This window comes from Poecile atricapillus, chromosome 16, assembly GCF_030490865.1.
Source record: "Poecile atricapillus isolate bPoeAtr1 chromosome 16, bPoeAtr1.hap1, whole genome shotgun sequence".
NCBI lineage: Eukaryota > Metazoa > Chordata > Aves > Passeriformes > Paridae > Poecile > Poecile atricapillus.
Genome location: NC_081264.1, coordinates 2,840,401 through 2,862,723, shown reverse-complemented (window position 1 = coordinate 2,862,723; position 22,323 = coordinate 2,840,401). Strand labels below are relative to the sequence as shown.

General features: G+C 41.9%; 1 protein-coding gene across 2 annotated transcripts in view; it reads left to right on the top strand.

Moving 5' to 3' along the window:
• Positions 1-3,178: 3,178 nt before the first annotated feature.
• Positions 3,179-22,323, top strand: part of ATP2A2 (ATPase sarcoplasmic/endoplasmic reticulum Ca2+ transporting 2) — a 43,821-nt gene continuing 24,676 nt past the window's right edge. For both annotated transcript variants that reach the window (XM_058851507.1, XM_058851506.1), the window contains exons 1-5: positions 3,179-3,475; positions 4,559-4,576; positions 4,668-4,750; positions 11,547-11,651; positions 15,011-15,149. In XM_058851507.1, coding sequence (XP_058707490.1) covers positions 3,358-3,475; positions 4,559-4,576; positions 4,668-4,750; positions 11,547-11,651; positions 15,011-15,149 — 463 coding nt within the window. In that variant the 5' untranslated portion in view covers positions 3,179-3,357. The remainder of the gene's footprint in view (positions 3,476-4,558; positions 4,577-4,667; positions 4,751-11,546; positions 11,652-15,010; positions 15,150-22,323) is intronic.

Sequence of the window (22,323 nt, the reverse complement as noted above, 5' to 3'; positions counted from 1 at the left end):
CTCTGGAAGAGAAAGAACTGTAGAACAGTCCTTAATTCAGTCATTCTTCTCTCAAAATTCACTGAGCCATAACAGAACACGTGACAGAAATAAACACAGGCAGAGGTCTGTGCTTCCAGGTTCTTTCCAGATTTTATATAGGGTGGAATAAAGGGGGAAGAACCAAGTTCTCTGTACTGAATGGATGATAAACAACGAATGGGAGCTGTCAAACTCTAGCTGAACTAGTGAACCCCAGAGAATGCCAAGAGTTCTCCAGGATTTGCTAGAATTCAGACTCTGTTTGCCTTCCTAGCAGCATTTCTTCCTGTTAACAAGTTAGATAGAAAGAACACAGTATCTACTTTATTTTACCCTCTGCCAAGATCTAATTGCATGTGCCATGCCTCTGGTATGCTTAAAATAATTTTCCATAAGGCCTTTAGGAAACAGGCACAAAAAGGAAACCAAGAAGGACATAGGAAATACAACACAGGGAGAAATAATTTGAAATGTGAGCTGGGTTTCTTTCTAGTATCATTTTGTTTTGAAAATTGTTACAGATGCTTAATTGCAATACTTTAAATTAGTAGGAAAACGAAAGGCAGGACTTTCAAGTCCATTACATGTGCATTTGTATATGAAAGCTAGTAAGTATGCTTGTGTATAAAAATAATGCTTGGAAAATGTATTTTTACAAAAAAAACTTCTATATAATCCAGGTTTTATTAATGTGGTAGAAGGAAAAAAACTGCCCATAGAGATATATTGAATTGTTAGTGAAATACATTAATTCAAGTAGCTGGCATTATTCCATATGGAATTATTGTGGAAATCATGTATTTTTAATGTTGCATATGCATATGTGTACATGTTTTGGGGATGGTGGCATCATGGGTTCATACCATATCAAGAAAATTATTAAAACTGCTTAGAAAAATTACAGTAAATTGCATCAATTATATGCACCTGTCATGTTGACATTCTTCACCTCTGTAACAGGCTAACTCTATTTAGGTGTAGTGTGAGGTATGAAAAGCAACATAACTGTACTGATGCAACATTTGGCCATGCTGATTAATCCTGCTGATAAGCAAGATGAAATTAATATGGGCATGGCATGGAATAAGTAATTGCTTTACCTGAACTAGGTCATCAGATCTAGCTCAAGAATTTTCATTCAGAACTGCCCTGTGAAGTGTAGCCTGTCAAGTTATCCTTCCTTGGACCTTGGCCATTCACAGAGGAGCCTTTTCGAGCAGTTATACTTTTGTTAGGAAGGATATAGGGCCAAACATACCCTAGAACACCATAATTTTAAACGGGTTGTCCCCTCTCCATCCCTTTTCCAGCACAGAGGTAAGACTGAAATATTTCATTCCAGATCAAACATGCAGTTTCTTATATCATGGTGCTGTGGGTGGTTTATAAGTGGTGGAAATGCAGATTGTATGTAAGATCTGCATTTATGTAAGCCAGCACACATGTAGGGATCAAATCTGGTATTTGCACAGGCATATGTACACAAGAACATCGCTTGGAACCAAGTTTTCAAGGTATTTATGCCGCTCGCTGTGTTGTGCGTGTGTGTTGCAGGTGTATTAATGTCAGTTGGCGCTGATTTCTCTCCAGTTTGTGTACACTGAAGTTCCCATAAATTACCGGGTGGGATTGGATGGATCAGTCAGTTTTCTGTGCTGTCGGTTCCTGTGCCAGAGCCGAGGCACGGTGCTGAGGGAAGCTGGTACCTCACCCCACACCCGCGCTGAAAACACAGCGCGCAGTTTATTCCTCCTCACGTTATCGCCGGGGCTGAGTGTGCTGTCACCGGGACGTGTGCGACGGCAACTGGGGACACTGCTCAGTGCCAGCACAGGGCAGGACCTCTGCGGAGTGACCCCTGCCACAGCCCCGAGGCGCACGGCCCTCACCTCTGCACACTCGTGATGGATGAGGCTCCTGTCGCGACAGAGGCCGCTGCAGCCCCACAGAATCACAGTCTTTAGGGCTGGAAGAGACCCCTGAGGTCACTCAGTCCAACTCTCTGCCAAGGCAAGGTGACACAGGAACGCGCCCAGGGGGTTTGGATGTCTCCAGAGGGGGAGAATCCACGGCCTCCCTGTGAGAGTCTCACCCTCACACTCTGACCGGATGATGCTCCGGTCGTGACAGAGCGCGCCACCCTCACAGTCGCCCTTTGACCGGATGATGCTACTGAGGTGGGGGCCAACCCCACACTCACCCCTGGACTGGATGAGGCTCCTATCACGACATGGCGAGGGCAGTGCCCACAGGACGCCTGCCGCTCCTGTCGCGATACGCGCCGGTGCAGCTCCGCGCCACCCCCCGCGTCAAGACCCCTATGGCGGGCAGCTCCCCTCAGGCGCCCCGCTCCCCCTCACGGCGGGCTGAGGCCGGGACAGGGGCGGTTCCCGCCAGGGCAGCAGGGGCGGGAAAGCGGCCACCGCACCTGCGGGGCTGTCCCCGCGTGCAGCGGAAGCGGCGGCACGGCCGCGTGAAGCGCAGCCGCCGCCGGGCCCCGGGCGGGAGCACGGGCGGCAGCGCCGCAGCCATCGCCTCCGCCCCGCGGGCGGGGCCGCCGGGATGCCCGCCCCGGGCCCCGGCCCCGCCAATGAGCGGCGTCCACATGCCGCGGCGGCGAGAGAGCACCGGGCGGCCCCCGAGTTACATTAGAGCCGCCGCCGCCGCTGTGCGACCGGAGCGAGCGGAGGCAGCGGCGGGCGCGGGGGAGCCCGAGCCGTGACGGCGACAGCGGCCTGGGCCGGCCGGGGGGGATCAGGCTGCTAGAGAAGGAAGGAAGGGGGCGATCCTGACCTTTCGCGGGCAGCGGAGCAGTTGCGGCTTTTTCTCCCCCGCGTCGTTATCGCCCTCCGTTACCGGGGGCGGCTCGGAGCCGCTGAGGCGAGCGGAGAGGCCGCTTGGCCACCTGGACGCGGCCCATCCCCGCAGGGATCTGCCGCGGCCCCAAGGCTACAGCGGCTCTGGGGGCCCGCGCGCTCCCCGCCCGGAGTCCCTGGTCCCCGCTGGAGAGGCGGCTCGGCTCCCTCGGAGGCGTGAGGGGGGGGTGGTTTTTTTTTTCTTTTCCTGTTTTTTTTTTTCTAATTTTTTTTTTTTAGGGCGGCTTTCCCTGGCTTTTAATTTATTTTTTTTTTTTAATTTTTTTCCTGCCCCTCCCGGCCTCCTCCGCGAAGAGGGAGGTGTGCTCGGGCTCCTCTGCTGCGGGAGAGGGTCTATGGTGGTAGCACGGGGGTGGTGAGGGCTGAGGAGGGGTCTCGCCGCCGCCCCCGCCGCCGCTGAGGAGGAGAGGGAGGAGGAAGAGGCGAGGCACGGCACCATTTGCTGCTCCCTGCCCCAGCCATGGAGAACGCGCACACAAAGACTGTGGAGGAAGTTTTGGCTTATTTCGGCGTCAACGAGAGCACCGGGCTCAGCCTCGAGCAAGTGAAGAAGCTGAAGGAGAAATGGGGCTCCAACGGTAGGTGAGGCGGCCCCGCCGCGGGGATGCTGCCGCCGGCGCTCGCCCTCTTTCCCCCCGGTTCCCTTTCCCAGCCCTCTCTCCTCTCCCTCATCCTTGCCGAGGCCCTGTGCGAGGCCTAACGCGTGTGCACTGGCAAAGCCGGCATCTCTTCCAGGACCCGGAATAGGAGCGAGGGAGAGAAGATGGCTGACTTGAACTCCACCTCGTGGGTTTCTTTCAATCCCGAGCTCGCAGGGCTGCTCTGGGGAGGAGGGTGGCACCTCCGTTCCCTTTCACCGTAGCGGTGGGAAACCTTCTTCCATTCTGAAATGAAGCTCTTTGGGGTTTAGGATTTGCCTTTTTTTTTATTTTTTATTTTTTTTCCTTCCGTCTTGACCTTCATTTTCCCCAGCTTTTTAGCGCCTTTCAGCCCCTTATTTTATATTCTTCTCTCCAGTCGGGACACAAATTTCACACGATTTTTTTTAAATTATCACTGCTTGGCTGACCTAGTCCCTTCTGAACTCCCTTGCCGTTGTGTAAAAATGAAAATCTATGATAAGATTACACGGTGGACGTGGTTTTTTAGCTTTAACACTGCTTTTATGCCTTTTGGATTACTGAATCTAGTTGCAGGAGCATAAAGGGGAGAGCAGAAATAAGGACATACCATTAAAATGGAGGAAAGAATCTGAAATATTTTGAACCAAGTTTGATGGTTTGTATCTTTTTTTGAAGTGAATGTGGAGGAAAAGCTTGGTCAGAAAGCATTTGAAAAGCGTTTTGAGCCTTTGACCCTTTGTGTGCAGCAACAGCAGAAGTCCCACAGCTGGTTGGAGTGATGACTTGGCTGAATTATAACCCTTGGCACATTCCCGCGAACCTTTATGTGTCTTAAAATGTAAAACTCTCGGGCCCATTCACATACCCTGGTGAAAAGAGCCGCCTTAGTTGTGCTTTCAGTATGTCTGTCAAATCCAACCCAGCTGAGTGTGCAATTCAGGAGGAATATCTGGTATGGATGCCTGATAATGCTCTAATGTGTTTCTTCGATTATTTCTTTTCTTTGACATGCTTCCTGGAAAAATCTTCTACTGACAGAGCTGCCGGCAGAGGAAGGTGAGCATGGTTATGAAATCTTCTGCTAATTCTTGTTGAGAATTCATTTTTGTAAATGTGCATGACTCAATGGCTTTGTTACATATTGCAGGAAAAACCTTACTCGAGCTTGTGATTGAACAATTTGAAGACTTACTAGTTAGAATTTTGTTGCTGGCCGCTTGCATATCTTTTGTAAGTATGATTTATTTAATTTTTTTTTATTTCCTAGGATTCTGTATGATAGTGTGACCTATTCCAATGTATATGACCTGTACATACTGAAATTATTCTTTCTTCTCGATAGATGCAAGATTGCTGTCTCTTAAATTAGTTCCTTGTGACGAGGTTTCTGTGTGCTAGCCAACAAAAAATTCAGGGAGTCTTTCATTGCATGAGTCATAAGTACATAACTACACTAGACAGGTATTTTAAAAAGTGCTTCTCATTCAACTCAGTTTGCTTATTTGAGGTGGGATTTCCCAATGCTGCTGTTGGCTTTGAAAACTAACCTTGAGTAAGTAAGCGTTTAACTGGACATTCTTCTTGCCTTTGGGTTAATCTTTATCAAGCTCGATGTATAATCATTGGAAGACATTTTTGGATGCAATGCAGACTGTAAATAGAATCTACATGGCGAATATTCCAGTTGCCTTCCCTTCCTGATAATAGCAAGGTGACAGTTGTTGCTTTTGACAGTGACAAGAACGTTGACGGCTGTGATGGCACCGTTGTTGACCAAATTTGGTAACTGACCTTTGGATAGTCAAGTCATTAAATGGACATCTTGCTTTGCATACAGGACTAAAAGAACAAGAATGTTTCTATTTTTTTCCTAAAAAAAGCATGATTGGGCAATCTTCTTACATTATGTGTAAATGCTGTGTGCTTGCTGAAAAACTGGGAAACGGAGTGAAGACTCAGCGAAGGAAGGTGAAGGCTGCATTTCTTGGGGAGCTGGACAACAGAAACAAAAGCTTGCAGAATATTAAATTGTTTAGGTAGGGAGTAAAAGTTTACAGTAGACTTTGCCCTGGAGTTGTAATTAACAACTTGAAAAAAAGTAAATGCTGCAGCTCTTGGGGGCAGTGGAAATTGTGGTGACTCTTTAGCTAAGGGCAAGGTAATTAGGATGGGCAGAGGAGAATGTGCTCTGGAGCTGTTGTGTGGTGGGGGAAGGGTTGCCCTGCTGCTGCAGTTTTGTGCTGTGCTGGGGATCTGCTCTCCCCACACCAACACCTTCCAGAGGGCTCTGGCTTTGGGTCTGTAGTTCACCAGTACCAGCTGAGCAGTTACTGGTGACATCAGTCTTGACCATGGAGACAGATGTGCTTCACTCACTCCTCTGTTTCCTGGAGAGGAAATCAGGCTGGCTATTGAAAATTGAATAAACAGTCATTCAAAAGCTTTTTTTTTTTTCCCCCTTTGTCTTTCCCCTTTTCCTCACAGAGGATGAGAAGGGGATGTCTTTTTGTTCCTGAAAAGTCAGGAGTGTTTCTGTCATCTCATGAGACAAATGACAACACAGAGGTTTGTTAGCCTTCTGTGCCAAAGTACATTAGTTGTGTTTATTATAAACAAGTAAGTGAAAAATCAGACTACCCAAACTAAAGCTTTGGTTGCTGAGTGAGTAAGTATGAGACCAGACTGACAGAGGTCATAGAACATACACTGCTGAGTCCTCTTGGAAAACTTGATTAGTAGTTGAATTCAGTTGCTTTTTTCAGTATGGTTAATTTTCCTATCTAATTAAGAGGAGACTGTAGTCTAATGGAGTGTGGGATAGATCTGGGTTCTCTGCTTCTGTGCAGCTGACACGGTACATGACCTTGGGCTACTGCTCTGCCTTTTCTGTCTCCTATTTTGGAGTTATAGAGGCACACCAAATTGACATTAGAAGATTTTTCTCTGATGAAAAGTAAGAACCTCCTAGATATGCTGTAGTTTTGGTACTTTAAAAGCTTTTCCCCTTTGTGTTTGTTTCTGGTGTTTTCTTTGCTCAGAAGCTGATCATGTTGTCTGTTTTCCTTAGGTTTTAACACTAGCTGATCATGTTGTCTGTTTTCCTTAGGTTTTAACACTTTTTCTTGATGAAAGCATAATACAGACTTTTGTAATAGCTGTAAAGCACCGTTGGATGTGTTGATACAAGGATTGCATTACTGCAAAAATAGGATGTAATTACATCACCTAATTTCTGGTGTTCTTGACCAGCTGTACAGTGTCAGTTTAGAAAAATTTTGATTAAGGTATGAGAGAGAGGATCTCAAAGTATATAGATAACTTTTTTTTTTTTTGTTGAGGGAGTTTTTATGGTAGTTGTGTTGCAATCATAAATCATATTAGTTTATTGCTGTTAGAACTGCCTGCACAGTAACACACATCTGCAGCACTGAGACCTGCATTCGGTTTTGTGCAGGAACATCCCTTCCTATGTAGGGTATAAACTTCTCCTCGGAGTGCCTTTTGTGCCCTCTGCTCCCTCACTGCCTGTCAGGTACGTGTCAGTAAAATAACTCAGAGCAGCAGCTCAGTCAGCGTCAGCCAGGCTGATTGCTGGGGTCAGATGCTGTGTGTCTGTGGGCCCTGTGTCCTACATTCCAGGTCATAACTGCTGTAAGAGATGTGCCTAGTTAGTGAAAGCCTTAAGTATGGCTTTTGAAGAGAAACAGTATAAATAATTTCTGATGATGAGTAAATGGATCTGTGAGTAGACTTGTCTCAGTCTTCTGTTGGATCTGTGAAGCCTCTGCAGAAATAAACCCATGGAGTGTATTCATGGCTTTTAATTCTTGATGCTTGTGATCTGCAGTGTTTACTGAAAAGAACAGCTTGCTTTGCTGTATAAATGATTTTGACAGGTTGCAAAACGTTAACTGCATCTGATGTAGAATAATTCCTTGGTGAATTTAAACCTTAAGCAGTGGTGTGTGCTGAACTCTGCAGTCTTAGCTCTGCATCACGCAGTGGATTTCCTCCTACAAGGTGCAACGTGGGCTGTAAACTCTACCAAAACTTGAAGTATTTGTACAGCATCCTAAGAGCATTCCCTCCCCTCAATTATTCCTTTGATCCCTGAGCTGACTTAGAAGTGAACATCCTGAGAATGTTTTCTAATAGTGAATATCTGTGCTTAGATTAAAACAATACACTCTACCTTTAGCCCAGAGATTGTAATAGCCTGTAAATTAGCATGAGTGGAACCTACCTCGTGGTAAAAGGTGAGCGAAGGTCCTCTTGGAGGAAGTAGGATGTGTCAATAACATTGTTGCAGGCTTTGCCCTGAAATTACCCCAAAAGCTACCTGTTAAGGTCAGCAGCAGTGAGTGTGTGGCACAAGATAAGGATTGCTGTAGAATGTGACACTGCTTTTAGCTAAACTTAGATTGCTCATTAGCATGAGGGCAGGGGTGATAAAAATGTGAGAAATCACTGTGATTGCATTTTATGTTGTAAAAATTAAATTGTGGGTGACGGGTATCTTTTTTTTTTCTCCTCTTACTGCTATAATATATTTATTTTCAGAAATACAGAGTAACATTTGATGGGTGCTTACAATTTGTGAACTCAGTAAAATTCTTAATTTTGTGCTTATACATGTGGTCAAGATGTGCTGGTTTGTGTTTTATTTTTTCCCCTGACCTTGTGTTGCAGACAAAAATCTCTACTGAATCATGGAACTAGAATTGGGAGGTTTTTCTTTAATGTTACCTGGTGTTCAGTATAACTGCTATGGATGGAACAGGACTACTGAAATAGTTTGCATCTGCTTATTTTTAAGTTAATTGGTGTTGAAAAGAGAAATCACTAAAAGAAGGGTTTATGAGCAGTAGTTGATACTCTGTCCAAAATATATTAAAACTGAAATCCCGTTATCCTGTGAGAAGAAAACTCCTAAAAGCAGTCCATGTGTTTTGTATGACCTGCTTTAATTAATCCAGGGCTTCTTTCTTTTGGGATGAGATCTTGCCTCTCCCAGCTTGCTTCTAAGTTTCTATTGTCGAAGTGAAAACCAAACAAAAATCACTGTTCGGTTGCTGACAACAAAGTGTTTGCTTTTCCTATGTCAGTGGTGAGCGGGTACAGCCTGCTGGGCAGCACAATTCTGTCTCCAAACTCCCATTCTCCAATTCTGTTGTTGTTACTTAATGATACGTAATCATTTGAGGTAACTTGTCTCCATAACTTCCCTGACAATAGAGATACTTCACTTAAAGAAATGGAAAAAGCTGTAAGGGCACTTCTGCTCTTTTAGCTGCTTCCATCAGTGCTCACCTCATTGCTGGCTGACTTTGGCATTGTACCTCTGTCCCCTTTTTACAAACAACCAAGTGCTGTCTGCCTGTCATTGTGCATCTTTTGCCTCAGAGTCCTGCAGGTCCACCCCATTAGACTTTGTTTAAAATAGGCTCTGCAGGCCATAGCTCTGGCAGCCTTAAAGCAAATATGCTGAATGAAAGTTGTCCTTTAAGCTGCTTATGTTGGCTGTTGATATGGGGCTTTCATGTCTTGCTATTATTTCCCTTACATTTTTAGGCTTGCATTTCTCTTGAGCAATTATCTTATTCTTTTCTTATTTTTCCTACTCTTTCTTAAATACATGGTGACTTTACCTACTGACAGTAGTGCCTGACCAGAGCTTTGGAGATCAATGACCTGGAAATTAAGCTGTTCTACATGTGAGTCTTAAAGTGATTAGGGCTGAAACATGGTGGGGCCCTTCTGAGTAGAAATTGAAAAAAAAAAAATCTCTCACTGTAAACCTCTCCAGGGTCTCAAAAGTGTGCTAGTGGAAACTTTCTGACAAGGACTCAGTGACTTGGACAAGAATTGTCTAGTCTTTACCAGGCCTCAGCATATGGTCTGTTGTTACTAAAAATGCAAAGTTAAATATTTGTTATTGCTTGTTCTACTTCCTCTTTGTTTTTCTTGGCTTTGTTTTGGTTTTTTTTTACTTCGGGCTGCTATCAAATAATAAACCTGATCTGTTACAGAATGTGTTGTGTATCACAAATATCCCAAATGAAGTGTTAATGTAGCTGTAGTCTGCTATAGCAAAACCAAGGACTCACAATGTATCTGATTATTTTATGTCTGTGTTTACTAAATCGTTCTAGAACTAGAGCTTGGATTGTTCCACTGATAATAATTGTGTAGAAACTTCTGGAGAGAGAAATGGGCATTGCTGGCTTTCAGGGTTAACTAGATACTTCACTTTAGTCTTGTCACAGATTGATAATTTCACCAAAAAACCAGCAGTGATGATTTAAACCGTCAGACTATACTCTCAGGATCTCTAATGTGAGTTCTTGAAATAATAGCTTATTGAAAGAGAAGATCCTTTGAAAACTTAATTTTGGCTCTCCTTGACATACTTGGATCTTGCTGTCCTTGCAGCTCCTTCCCTTACCTCTGGAAGTTGTGGCCTTTCTCAATGTTATTTTGCAACACACATGGTCTTAAATTGGACAAGATTTTGGTTTAACGTCCGTGTAAAGCAGATGTTTTATTCTAGTTAACCTTGTAGGTGCCTGTTCAGATAAGCACATCGCAACATAATTGAATTTATTTGCTTTGCATGGAAGAAAAGTGGGCTCTACAGAATTCCAATAAAGAAAGGGAAGGAAGAAGCAGATTCTGATGGTGGCCTGTGACGTTGTGTACGCTGAGAGATCTGGAAATGCCCCGTTGGCCTCTCCTGTGGCTCCATGGGCACAGGGATGTGTGGGGCGAGCACAGGCAGCAGGACAAATGGCAGGAGCTGTTCCAGGGATTGGAGGGCACCAAGGTGTGGAGAGATCCCAACTAAATCTGTTCTGCAGGGGCATCACACAGACCCTCCAAGTGTTGTGTTGACAGTTGGAATGTTGCAGTTATATTAATCACAACCTGGATCTTACAAGTTTATCCCTTTTGTAATAAAAATTTGTTGTTGCATTGGATTTGCTTGACAGTCTGTTTTCTGCTTGAGGCTTTCGTGCTGCTGCTCCTTCCTTTTGACATCCTGGAGTGTCTCTCAATTGAGCAATAGCTCGGAGCAGCATGTTGGTGGAGTCATGGGCTTGCTTTAGTAACAGTTTGCTCGCTGCAGTCTTCTAGTGATTCAGAGTGCTGTTGCCTGACTACCAGCCCTAATTATCTCAACACGTTGTTCCTATTTACTGTCACTTTCCAGGCTTCCTGTTGCTCAACATGTTGACAAAAATGCTCTTCCTCTCTGGTCATGTTAACTTGACTTTTCATCAGTGACTCCAGCACTCTGCAGAGGCCCTGACAGGTTTAAGTCAAGTGAATGACAGATGCCTACAAGTGGAGTGCACTTTTAAAACAAATGAATTAAAATAAAATCTATGTGGAACCTTTTATGCAAGTCCTCAAGTTTGATTTACCTTTTAAAAGCCAATTTTGTTTTATCAGCTACTTAGTTTACAATCCAGCCTCAGATAGAGCTATACCATTCACTTGGATGCCTCACTATGACACTACTTGTATCTAAATAAGTGGATTTTTTTTTTTGTATCTACTCACAGGAAACTTGTAAAGCTGTTTCTATTTGTGTAGCTAAGTAACTGGTAAAGGGCAATTCCCTTGCTTAAAATTCAGATTCTGGCAAGGTTTTAGTGTTTTAAGTAGTCAAACTAATCTATGTCCTGTTTTATACAGTAATGAAATATTTTATTTCATTGTCGTGACTGTTGTCACGACTTCTGCTTTCACTTCTGAAGCAACAGTAGCAATTGTTTCCCAGATAAATAGCTTAAACCTTTAAAAGAAGAGTGGCCTCTAAGATGAACTTTGTACTACTTTAGTAAAGATTCTTTTTCTCCTTTTCCATTGCATTTTGCCAACTCATTCATGAATTACAAAACTACAAACTTGGTAGATTGAGGGGTTTCCAAAACTGCTGAAGTCTAAGCAGTTGAAACTTAGCAGGCATAAAGTTTGCAAAATGTCTATAAATCAGGAATTTAAATTACTTTTTCTCTTGCAGGTCCTGGCCTGGTTTGAAGAAGGTGAAGAAACAATCACAGCATTTGTAGAGCCTTTTGTAATCTTACTTATATTAGTAGCCAATGCAATTGTGGGAGTTTGGCAGGTATGCAGAGACTTTTAGAGTATCAGATCACAAATGTTTTGGGGTTTTATGTTTTTAAGAGGAAGGCCTGTAGTGTTGGGTGTTCTTACAGAGCATATAGGATGTGTTGCTAACTTTGGATTCCTGAGAGTCAGCAAACCATAAAGCTTCTCAACAGAAAGTGTTGACTTAAAGGTAAAATGAAAGCTTCAGAAGTGTTGCCAGAAAGGCAAAATGCCCATCAGTGTGTTTGGCCACACACTGCTGAACACATGAACGAGACAGGCCAGAATAAAACCCTGAATTCAAGCAGTAAATCAGGCCTTGCAAAGCTGAGAACAATTGGAGTGGTTTGCTTGGGTTTTTTTCCTGGACTAAGAAACAAAGGATGGAGCACTTGTAACCTTGTTTCTTGTCTGTTTCCTCTTGAGACAACTGTTGTGTTTTAGTAAATCATTAATACAGTATTAATTCTCCCTGTTCAATCTCTGTAGTACCTATTAAGGGTAGAGCCAAAGACTGCATGTCTGTCAGAAGGCACAAGTTTCTTCTGAAAACATCTAAATACCATAAAACTTTTCCTACTCTGTCAGCTGTGACATTAATTTGATGCCTTTTTATAAATCATATAGACAGTAGTATCATAACATAAAATAACACTTCATGAGATGCCAAAACAAAAATGTTCATATCACTTCAGTTTGCTAATTTGATCACTTTAGAGAGTGGATGTTTTGTTAGAGGTTTTTTTTTCTGCAGATAAAAAAAAGTTCTAGGATTTTTATGGTAAGTTCATTGTATGATTGGTTGGTTTTGTTGGGTTTTTTTCTAAGGGAGGGTGCTAGCGTGACATAATTACTTGTTCTCTTAGTGCATGAGGCTTCATGCTTTAAAAAAAGAGCAAATTGGTTAAAATAACAAAAATTAAGAGGAGGTGTCCTGTTAATGGGTTACAACATATTAAAGAGGACCCTGCCTGCTGGAAGAAGTGGCATTGCTGCACATTCCTGTGCTCTGCTTTGTGCTAAGTGAGCTGGACTAAAGAGTGTTCCTCAAAATTCAGTTTTTAGCAGGACCCAACTTGTTGCCCAACCTGCTGGAGCAGGTGTGCAGGGAAGAGATAATGTCGGTCAAGGGGTGACAGCATTGCCCCCTTAAATGACATTTTATATTCAAGTCTTCATAAAGTAATTGTGCAAGAGTTAAACATTAACTTGAAACTCTTGAGTTGCAGTTCTGCAGCTACTAATTTTAAGCATGAAATGGAAGGTAAAGCTGTCTCTAGAGTTTGAGGATTTTTCTTGTGTAGTTGTTTCCCTGTTGTAGGAAATAATCAGGGTTTTTTTCAGATGTCACAGTGTGCAAAGAACACCTCTATGTATTTCCACATGCATGGAACCTCTTTGTGAAAGAGAGTTGCTGCACAGATGAAGTGACTCATTCCCTTGTTCTAATGGGTATGGAAAATCAGCCCCACAGTACACAGTCTCCACCCATAAATGTATCTGTTCCTACAGGTACCAGATGTGAGCACTGAGTCACAGCCACGTCTCTGCCGCCCTCAACCTTTCCTCTCATGTGCACCTTTCCCCAGGAGCCACCTGCCAGTGCTTCAGTGCCTGCAGGATGGTCTGGCCATAACTTCAGGCAAACTGCAGCAAAAGATTCAGTCTAGCACGCTGAGCTGGCTGAATGAGCTGAATCACAGAATTGTTGAGGGTGAAAAAGATCTTTAAGATCATTGAGTCACACAGCACTGTCAAGGCCACCACAAAACCATGTCCCCGAGGGCCACATGTGCATCTTTTAGATACCTGCAGGCATGGTGATTCACCCACTTTGCTGAGCAGCACGTTTGGATGCTCGACAACCATTTCTGTGAAGAAATTGCAGCTAATATCCCTTCTAAATTTCTCCTGGTGCAACTTGGATGTTTATTCTTGTTCTGTTCCCTTTCCTGAGAGTGACAAGGTACCCCCTGAGCCCCCTTTTCTCCAGGCTGAGCCTCCCCCAGCTCCCTCAGGTGCTCCTGGTGCTCCAGACCCTTCTCCAGCCCTGCTTCTCCATCCCCTGTGCTGAGCACTGCTCTGATCTTACTGGCTGCACTATTTCTGCTCCAAGCCATATGCCATTGTCCTTGGCCACCTGGGTCATCATGTTGAATTATTATTTCTCCTTTTTGAAGGAAAAGTTCTGTTGAGGTAACCTTCCTTTTGTGGGACTTCAAGGTTTTACCTCACGGTGACTCATAGTCCAGAGAAAAATAATGTTGGTGTTCTAGTGCTGAGGAGCAGAATTAATTCACCTGGTGGAATATGAGGCTGGTATTACTTGCAGCTTTATGGTTCTGTGCTGGTATCTGTGCCATGTCAATGTTAGTTCCTTAAGGTAGTTTTGGTAACAGTCATTTTCAGCTGCACTCTTAGAAGGAACTAGTGAGTTCCTCAACATTTGAATTTCTGACGGTTTTGTTTCTGCTTTGACATGCAAGGAGGAATTTTTTATTATCTGGAAAGGCTGATGTATATTTGAAGGGCAGATGTTCCAAAAACTCTGTGCACTCTACCATTATCTATAATTATCAGGGCTAAATGACGTTTGTTCTTGTCAATAGGCAGGCAAATGGAAAATAAGTTCTTTCTCCAAGAGCTGGAGAAGGAGCGCTGATAAGCTGCTGGTTTCTACAGTTGTTCTTCATCCAGGTGGCATCACAGCACTGATACCAATCTCTGCTAGTGCTCAGTGAGAGGAGTGCAGCTGAGATAGGAAAGCTGTTGTGTTAGTGGAAATCAAAAGTTTTTTTCTGTGTGGGGATTCATCCAAGTTTTTTAATTGCTTAGAGGGTCTGGGGAAGTTTCTAGTTATTTTCACTTCAGCATGACTTGATTTGCTGGAGTAAAGTTGATAATAAGTTGGTTTTATCATAACTTGATCCTTGATATGTGTCAGTAAATGAAATTCAGCAGTGCTGGTCCACTCCAGGCTGAGTGTAAGCTGTTCCAGCCAAGGTACAGCCACCACCTACATCCACTAATCTTAATTCTGCTTAGTGTTTTTTAATGTCAAAAAGCATCCATATGTGACATGGAACTCTTTGTGTGGCCTCCCTGAAACAACACAGTGGATAGTCTTGATGGAAAATGCTGCAAGGTTTAAATAAACAATTTCTGTGTTCTAAAGGCTCACAAACACCTGAATTACACTCTAATGATTTCCAGTCAGTAACCTCATAAAGGGAGGGGACACAAAATGTTCTGTATGAAGAAATATAGCTGAGCTGAGTCGGTAGCATTCATATGATAATGCTTTTGCAAAATCGGATCTAGCAGGCTTATTTTCCTTGAGGGCTTTCAAAATTACATATTTTTGCTGTCTTTTAGGAAAGAAATGCTGAAAATGCTATTGAAGCCCTTAAAGAATATGAACCAGAGATGGGCAAAGTGTATAGACAGGACCGAAAAAGTGTCCAGAGGATTAAAGCAAGAGACATTGTCCCAGGTGACATCGTGGAAGTGGCAGGTAAGACCCACTTATGTGGTGCATACATGCATTAGCATATTAATGTAAAATTGTTGTGGGGCTTTGTCTTAACGATTTGAGGCCCTGGGGAGAGTTTTCCAAGACTCCTAAGTATATGCTTCACTTAAGAACAATCTCGTTCCTGTTCATCTGTAATTACCTTAAATGTGCATTTGTATGGAGGGGATTGTTTTTCGAATTGCCACTTAGTTTAATTGGTAGGTCTACAAAAGCAAAGTATCTTAATTGGAGTTGTGGTTTTAACACTTGTCACGAATTTAAAATTTTGTTTTCTAGTGTCTGATTTCAGAGTGTCTTAAAACTTGTCTGCTTTTCTATCACAAAGTAGATGAATGTTCCTGGTTTTTAAATGTCTTCAGTTTCCATAGGTTTGGGAGTGCAGAGATTTTTTCTTTGGTCACGCTCTGTTATTTCATCTGAATGTGTTTCTCCAGTTTTTAGACTTATAGTAGCAGTGCCTTTGAACTTCTCTTCACAAATGTCTTCTGTCATCTCAGCAAGTATGACTGGCACATGACTTCACCATTTTCTGATCTTTCATAATTCTTTATTGCTACTTTTGACAATTTGCTGCATAGATCTCAAGTACATGAGCTATGCAGAGTAGAGCTTCCTGTTTCTCTTGGGTAAGCTTTTGAAGTGCCAGTCTTAAAAGCCTGGTCTTTTGCCTAGAGCTTTCTAATATCTTAGATTTGCTTTAAAAGGGGTGTCTTTGTTTGGAAGGAGTGCAAAAATAGAAGGGTTATGTTACTTCTGGCTAAAACGTCCATCATTTTGGTGATAATTCCATAGTAATAACTTTTTCTAAACTGGGCTTGACTGTTCCTTCCCAGCTAAAACTAGGTGGCTCTTGCTGAGTGTCAGGAGTGTTGCATACTCAGATTTTGTAGGTCGTTATCAGCTGTTAACTTAGTGATTTTTCCTTTGGGAACAATGCAGGATGTACATTAAACTTACTTTGCGCTCATGTCACTTTGATTTTAGAGGTGGTAGCTGTCTCAAGAGGAGATAAATATATACCCTTAAACTTGACTATCCTTCTGTTTTAATTAGCAGGCAAAGAGAGTGTGCACTCAGATTGAAGTTGGTGTTGGCTGCTTGCCCAGCTTTTCATTCCTTGAGAAACTTTAACGTTGGCTGAGCTCTGTCTCAAGCCCCTGTTTTGTGTACAGGGTGATTCAGCTACAAGTCCAAATCCAAGGCAGTGGTAGTGAAATGAAGGGTGAACTGTGATGCCTCGTCACTGGCTGTGCTCTGTGCCTCACTGCTCCTGCTCTGCATGGCCAGAGCTGTGTGCTCTGCAAGGGAGGGGGTGTTTCTGCTGTGGTTGCCTCCTTTTGAGGCAAACAGAACTGTATCAATTACAGACTCTGCAGTAGATGTCTGGGCCAAATCCTTATCCTATTTTTAAATGTCAGCAATGGAATGGTAGTTTTGGAAGGAGTTTTCATCATGGGAATACACTCGGGTTGTGTTTTTTGGTACTTTAAAGCAGAATTGCTAGAATTGTGAGGTGATGACTGTGTGTTTTGCACTGGTTTGGGGTATCACTGAGGGGAAATGCTGGGTTTTGATGCTCTGGCAGGTGTCTAGAGCACAGAACACTTTCTCCTTGATTCACTGCAGTTTTAGAAGAGGTACAGATTGTGTTTTCATCTTCAAATTTAGCTTTGCCTTTATTCTGTATGAGAACACCTGAGGGATGTGTGGGCTTTCACTTACCTGCTGTATATTGTCAGTACCAATAAAATCAATTACTCTGTGTAAAAGGCCTGTGTCTGAGGGAGAAAAACAAACTGAGTAAAACCAATGTGCCTGTAACACCAGGCTGCTTTTAACAAGCACGGTGTCCCCTTTATCATGGGGTTATTATTGCATTATTTTAAAATCTGCTTGTAGAACAATGACTGACAGTCATTGATATGTAGATTTGATTTTTCTTCTTTTAAATAAGGACAAGCTTAAGCCTGTATGCTCATGTAGAAACACAAAAAATATCCAAGTTTTATGACTATCCTTGAAGATGGGTGGTCTGGCTTGCTGATGGACTGTAGAAGCTTTTCTGGGTTAAATACTCACTTAAATTTGTGGATCAAACAATATACTTAAATTATCTTCACTTGAAGCTGCAGTTGATTATAAGTCATGTGGATGTTTAATAGAGAAATCAGTGCTTCAGTGTAACACAGCTTCTGACACTGAAATAATAAATTCTTGTAGCTAGACAATGATGAAATTTAAATTGCAATCAAACTGAGAAAAGCCACAGAGCAAGTAGAGAAGAGCCAATAAAAGCATCGTGTCCCAACGTTGGTGTCAAGACCTGGAGGTGAGAGAGACTCTGTGCATGCCTGTGCCTCAAGTGCAGGAGGACTGCGATGGCCTTTGACATGGTGTTTGCAAAAAGATGGCCATGTAGGGAAGTGACAGAGCCCTTCATGCTGGGATACATATCTGGCAGTGGAATTCCTGGCAAAGTGCCAATGACATTTGTGTGTCCAGGCAAATATCTTTCAACCGAGTGGATAAATAACCAGGTGATTGGTTTCTCCCCGGAGCTGATAACTACTAGCAAACAAATTTCTACAAGTCATCCCTTGCAAAATAGCTATATTTAATGCTGTAACAGCTTTGCTGGTTTGAAATAGCTGTGTTTGGGTCTGACACAGAGAACTTCGTTGTAGGAATTGTTAGATTGCTATCAACACATGCAGGCATGAATATCTTAGCTGCATGTTGTTAGGGAGACTTTCCTCCATGTTCCCTTCAGCAGAGATGGTGGAGAAGGTACTGTACAATGAACAGGAGCTGTTTGGGATGTTGGGGTCACAGATTTGGGAAGTGTGCCTTAAATTTGCTTGCAGACCTGTGGTGGGCATGGTTCTCAGCGCTGTAGTGTGTGATGGTTACTAAGCTACAGAGTTTTTCTTAGAATTGATGAAGTGACAAACATCCAGAGGCTGTCCTCGCATGGCTTTTCAGTTTGCCTGCCTTTAAATGGATTATCATGTTGTTGTAGAAGCTGGAGTTAATTGGATGGTACACTCTAAACTTGTTACCAGGGGCTATCTAAATAGATTAGATACACTTTGGTTTAGTTGAGTTTTTTGTTTGCTGGTTTAAACTGACATTTTAAAGAGAAATTTGGAAGAGCATGGCCCTGCTTCTTGCAAGTTTTGTATGAAGTTCAGCCTGAAAAATTGCAGTAAACTGGTGAATGATGTGAATGATGTATTTTCTTTTTTTATAGAAGCACATTTGGGAACAGAAATGACCTTTGTTCACTTCCTCTGTATTTTCCTGTCTAAAATTTTCTGGAGTAGATACAGTGTATCTGAGTTTCTGTAATTTAATAAATGAAAGTTCAGTAGTTGCAGTCAGTAAATTACCGAAGCACAGCCACAGTAGTTCCTCTTTTCCCTGAATTTCTGAGGAATGGTTCTTGTCATCTATTACTGTATCTGTAAGTACTCAACATGTTAAAAATATACACAGAGTTGCCAGAACCTGTTGCTTATTAAATTAGTGTATATTTAGAAAACTTAGTTTTATACCTGGCACAGAGTAGGCAAGAACTACTTTGAGGCTTTTAATTCCAACTGCAGAGCACTTCAGGACTCTTGGGTGCCTTGTAATAAAAAAAAAGATGAATTTTGGGATGAAGAAGGTCAGGAAGGAAGATTCTTGATGCGAATTATGTCAAACTCCCATGTGGTTGTGAAGAGCTCCAGGTTCTCCCTGGTAGTACAGCTAAAAACATGGATGTTACAGGTCTTATTCCAAAATATTTGGGTACTTGTGCCTGTGTTACTTTTCTAGCACTTGGGATTGATTTTCAGAATCAATGCTGGAGATGCAGGTTTCCTTTTCTGGGAAGGTATTGAGATTGGAAAAAATAAGGAAAAGGATGGAGCAGGCTTAAGCCCAGAACAGAGACCAGCTGGAGGCTGTCCTAAAGCAAACTGCTGAGAGCTTCTCTTGATGGGGAAAAAGAATTGACTGCAAATGTTGTGGGTGTTTCCTTACCAGGTGCAAACTGGGTTTTAAAGCACATATTTTGCTTTTTTCCCCCTAAAGTACTACTTTTGAACCAGAAAAGACAGGAAAGTAGGATCAGTGGTTAATAAATGCATGTTTGAGTAGTGCATAAATCTATAAGCTTCAGTGAACATTTTGGCCAAAACATCAGAGGCAATCTGGGGATAACCAGGCACAGTCCAAACTCCATTCCATACTTCACTGGAGTCTGGAGTTATGTGAGGTTCAACTCAGGGCACAGCTTAAACTTGTATCACTTTTAACACACATTTGAAATATTGCAAAACACATTTTCAATTTATTCCCCAATTCTTGTAGCACTTTCCTTCAGAGTTAACAAACTGTTGGGTAAAAATAGCAAAACTAATTCTGGTTTAGTTGCTTGAAAATTGAGAACATACCTGATATTCTATACTCTGACAGAACTGATACTGAGTGGGTTTTATTATAATCACAAATAGTACCGAACAAAAAGCTTGAACATCAAGATAATGTTCAGTTATTACTGTGTTACCCTGGCAAAGGAAGCTTTTTTTTTTTTTTAAGGCTAAAGAAAACTTGCACTTGAAACTTTGCTGCACTTCCAGAATTCTGACTCTCAAGTTATGCCCATAACTTGAAAACAGGACTTCAGCTTTGGTGGGAAGGAGTCGTTGTTCTCTCCCTGACCTGGCTTAAGTTGAAGCTTAACTTATCTGTCTGTTCTTTCTGGTAATAGATATTTTTATAGGCTGATCACAAGAGTCTTCCATCTACTAGGCAGTGGTATAAATAGATCCACTAATTAAAAGCTAAAACTAGACAAATGTGGTTTAGAAATGAGTGCAGACTTAGAAGCAGGGTCTCTGTCCATCAGCACATCTTATCTAATGTTCTGGTGCCCTCTTCAGAGAGAATGACTGGTCTGTTTTTGGAGAATGAAAAGAAACAAGTTAAGAAGAATTTGGGTCTTATGTGCTGTGTAACATAGTATCTCCATTTATCTCAACCCTCAGTTTTGACCTGGAAATATTTTGCTCCCAGAAAGCAAAGCTTTTTCTATCCTTTTGGCTTTCCTTGATAAGAAAACAATATATAGGTGTTGTTTAAATTTTTTTAACCTCTACCTTGAGCAGTTCCTGGGTTAGGATACTCACATGTTGCATACACTGCACAATAAGCTCTGGGGATATTTTGTGTCTCCCAGAATGCAGAAGGTGGATGATAGAGGCTGTTTCATGCATGTTGTCTAATTCAAAGAATGAATTTAAATGCATTGTTCTGTCACCTTGTTGAAAGCAAGTGCTGTTTTACTACTATGGTTACAACTGTTGGAACTTTGCTAGTGTAATCTGTCTTGTTGGAAAATAAATTTTACCTTCCTGGTTTGGAGTGGAAACTCAGACTTAAAATTTGGTTCATAATCCCTCTACTAATTTTGACACTTTGACATTCTTGGCCTTGTAGGAAAGTGTAGAAAGGACTCAATTATGTTCCTGTTTTGTAGAGCTTCTGATTTTTGGTACCATTTTATTATGCCCTGTTCAGGAAGTGTTAAACACTTCAATCCTGTTACTACGGAAGAAAAATTATGTTTCTGATGGTCTGAGGAAATCAAGCACAATAGGAAGATGAGGTTGTCTTTGTACAAGGTGGGAAGAGGAGCTAAGCTGAGTTTGTGTTAAGGAAGTTTAATACAAAAGCCAGTTGTGCTGGAGCAGCTCTACCTCTAAATAAAAGCAAACCATTCTGCTCAGGTGTGAGCTTTAAATATTACTGTCCCCAGCAATACTCAATTCAACAGTCAGAAAATCCTCAGTTCTTTTGAAGTGTGTAGCATCCCTTACCTGTTAATTTAAATCTAATCATTTCAGTTCTTTAACTGAGTTCTTCAATTCTTTATGTAGGAAGTTTCACTTGCTTCAGTTTATTAGTAAATCCACAATGGTGTGTCTTCCAATTTAGAGGATGAACTTTTGGGTAAGAGAGGGGACTGAAATGACTGACTCCAAAAGAGATTAAATATCTCACTAGGAAAAGTGGTTTAAATAACTGTACCAGTAATATGTCATGTTAAACCAAAAAATAGTTGCTAACACTTGTGTGTTCTGGCAAAAGAATTAACACTTACTTCTTTTCCTTCAGATGGTAAAACCCGTTGTATTTTCACTCAAATGTTTTAACAGCAGTGTGGGAGGTTATATCTGCTAAACTTGATAGGATTTCTACTCTAGAAATACTAGATTAAAATGCTGAATGCTGAAATTAAAGCATCCCAATAAAGCAGGAACCTTAATATATTGACTTTTTTTTTTCCTCTCTATTTGATGGTTTATGGCAATTGATTTGGGGATGCTTTTACTCAGTTTTAGGAACTGTTTGTGTTCAAAAACTATTCAACTATAGAATAATTGGAGCTGTACTGATAACCTTTATTACAAAATTCCAGTTTCAAAACCCAGCATGCTGATAGCACATCCAGGGTGACGCTGGCTTTAGTTAATGATAAACATAAATAAGAAAGTGTGAGGTACATATTGTATATACTGACTTTTACAGGAAGAATTACTTTGATTTGCTGTGATCACAAAGAGAGGTTTTCTGCAAACAGATCACTTTCTTTGCTAAGAAGAGGAATTGTTCTTGTAACACATTAAGATAAAAAAGAGAAGCAAAACTTTTCAGCTTTTATAATGTACCTGCCTGTAAACCTGAGCAAGTCTCCAGGGGTCAGAGTTAACAGAGCTGATACTGGTGTTCAAAGTACACATTTCAAGCAGTAGTTTCGTTCTGAGGATTGTTCCATAGCATAATGGCTTTTGGGGTACAGTTCATGTTGCTTCCTGAGCCCACTGTCGCCAGCAGTTTTGATTAGAAAAACTGGAATATGGATCTCAATAAATTATATTGAAATATGGTCTAATAATTTAACACTTGAAAGATGAGTATGGTCCTGTTTAGTCTAAGGTTCTTTGTTAGTACCCAGAAGTAACTAAAAATACAAGGGACTGAAATCCTCTCAGTTTTAATAGTTATTTTCCCTTCACCTTCATTGTTCATAGAATATGTCCCCCATCACTTCTGCCCATCTTCCTGGGCTGCTTAAAGCAGAGACTGCCATAGCCTGCAAAATTAA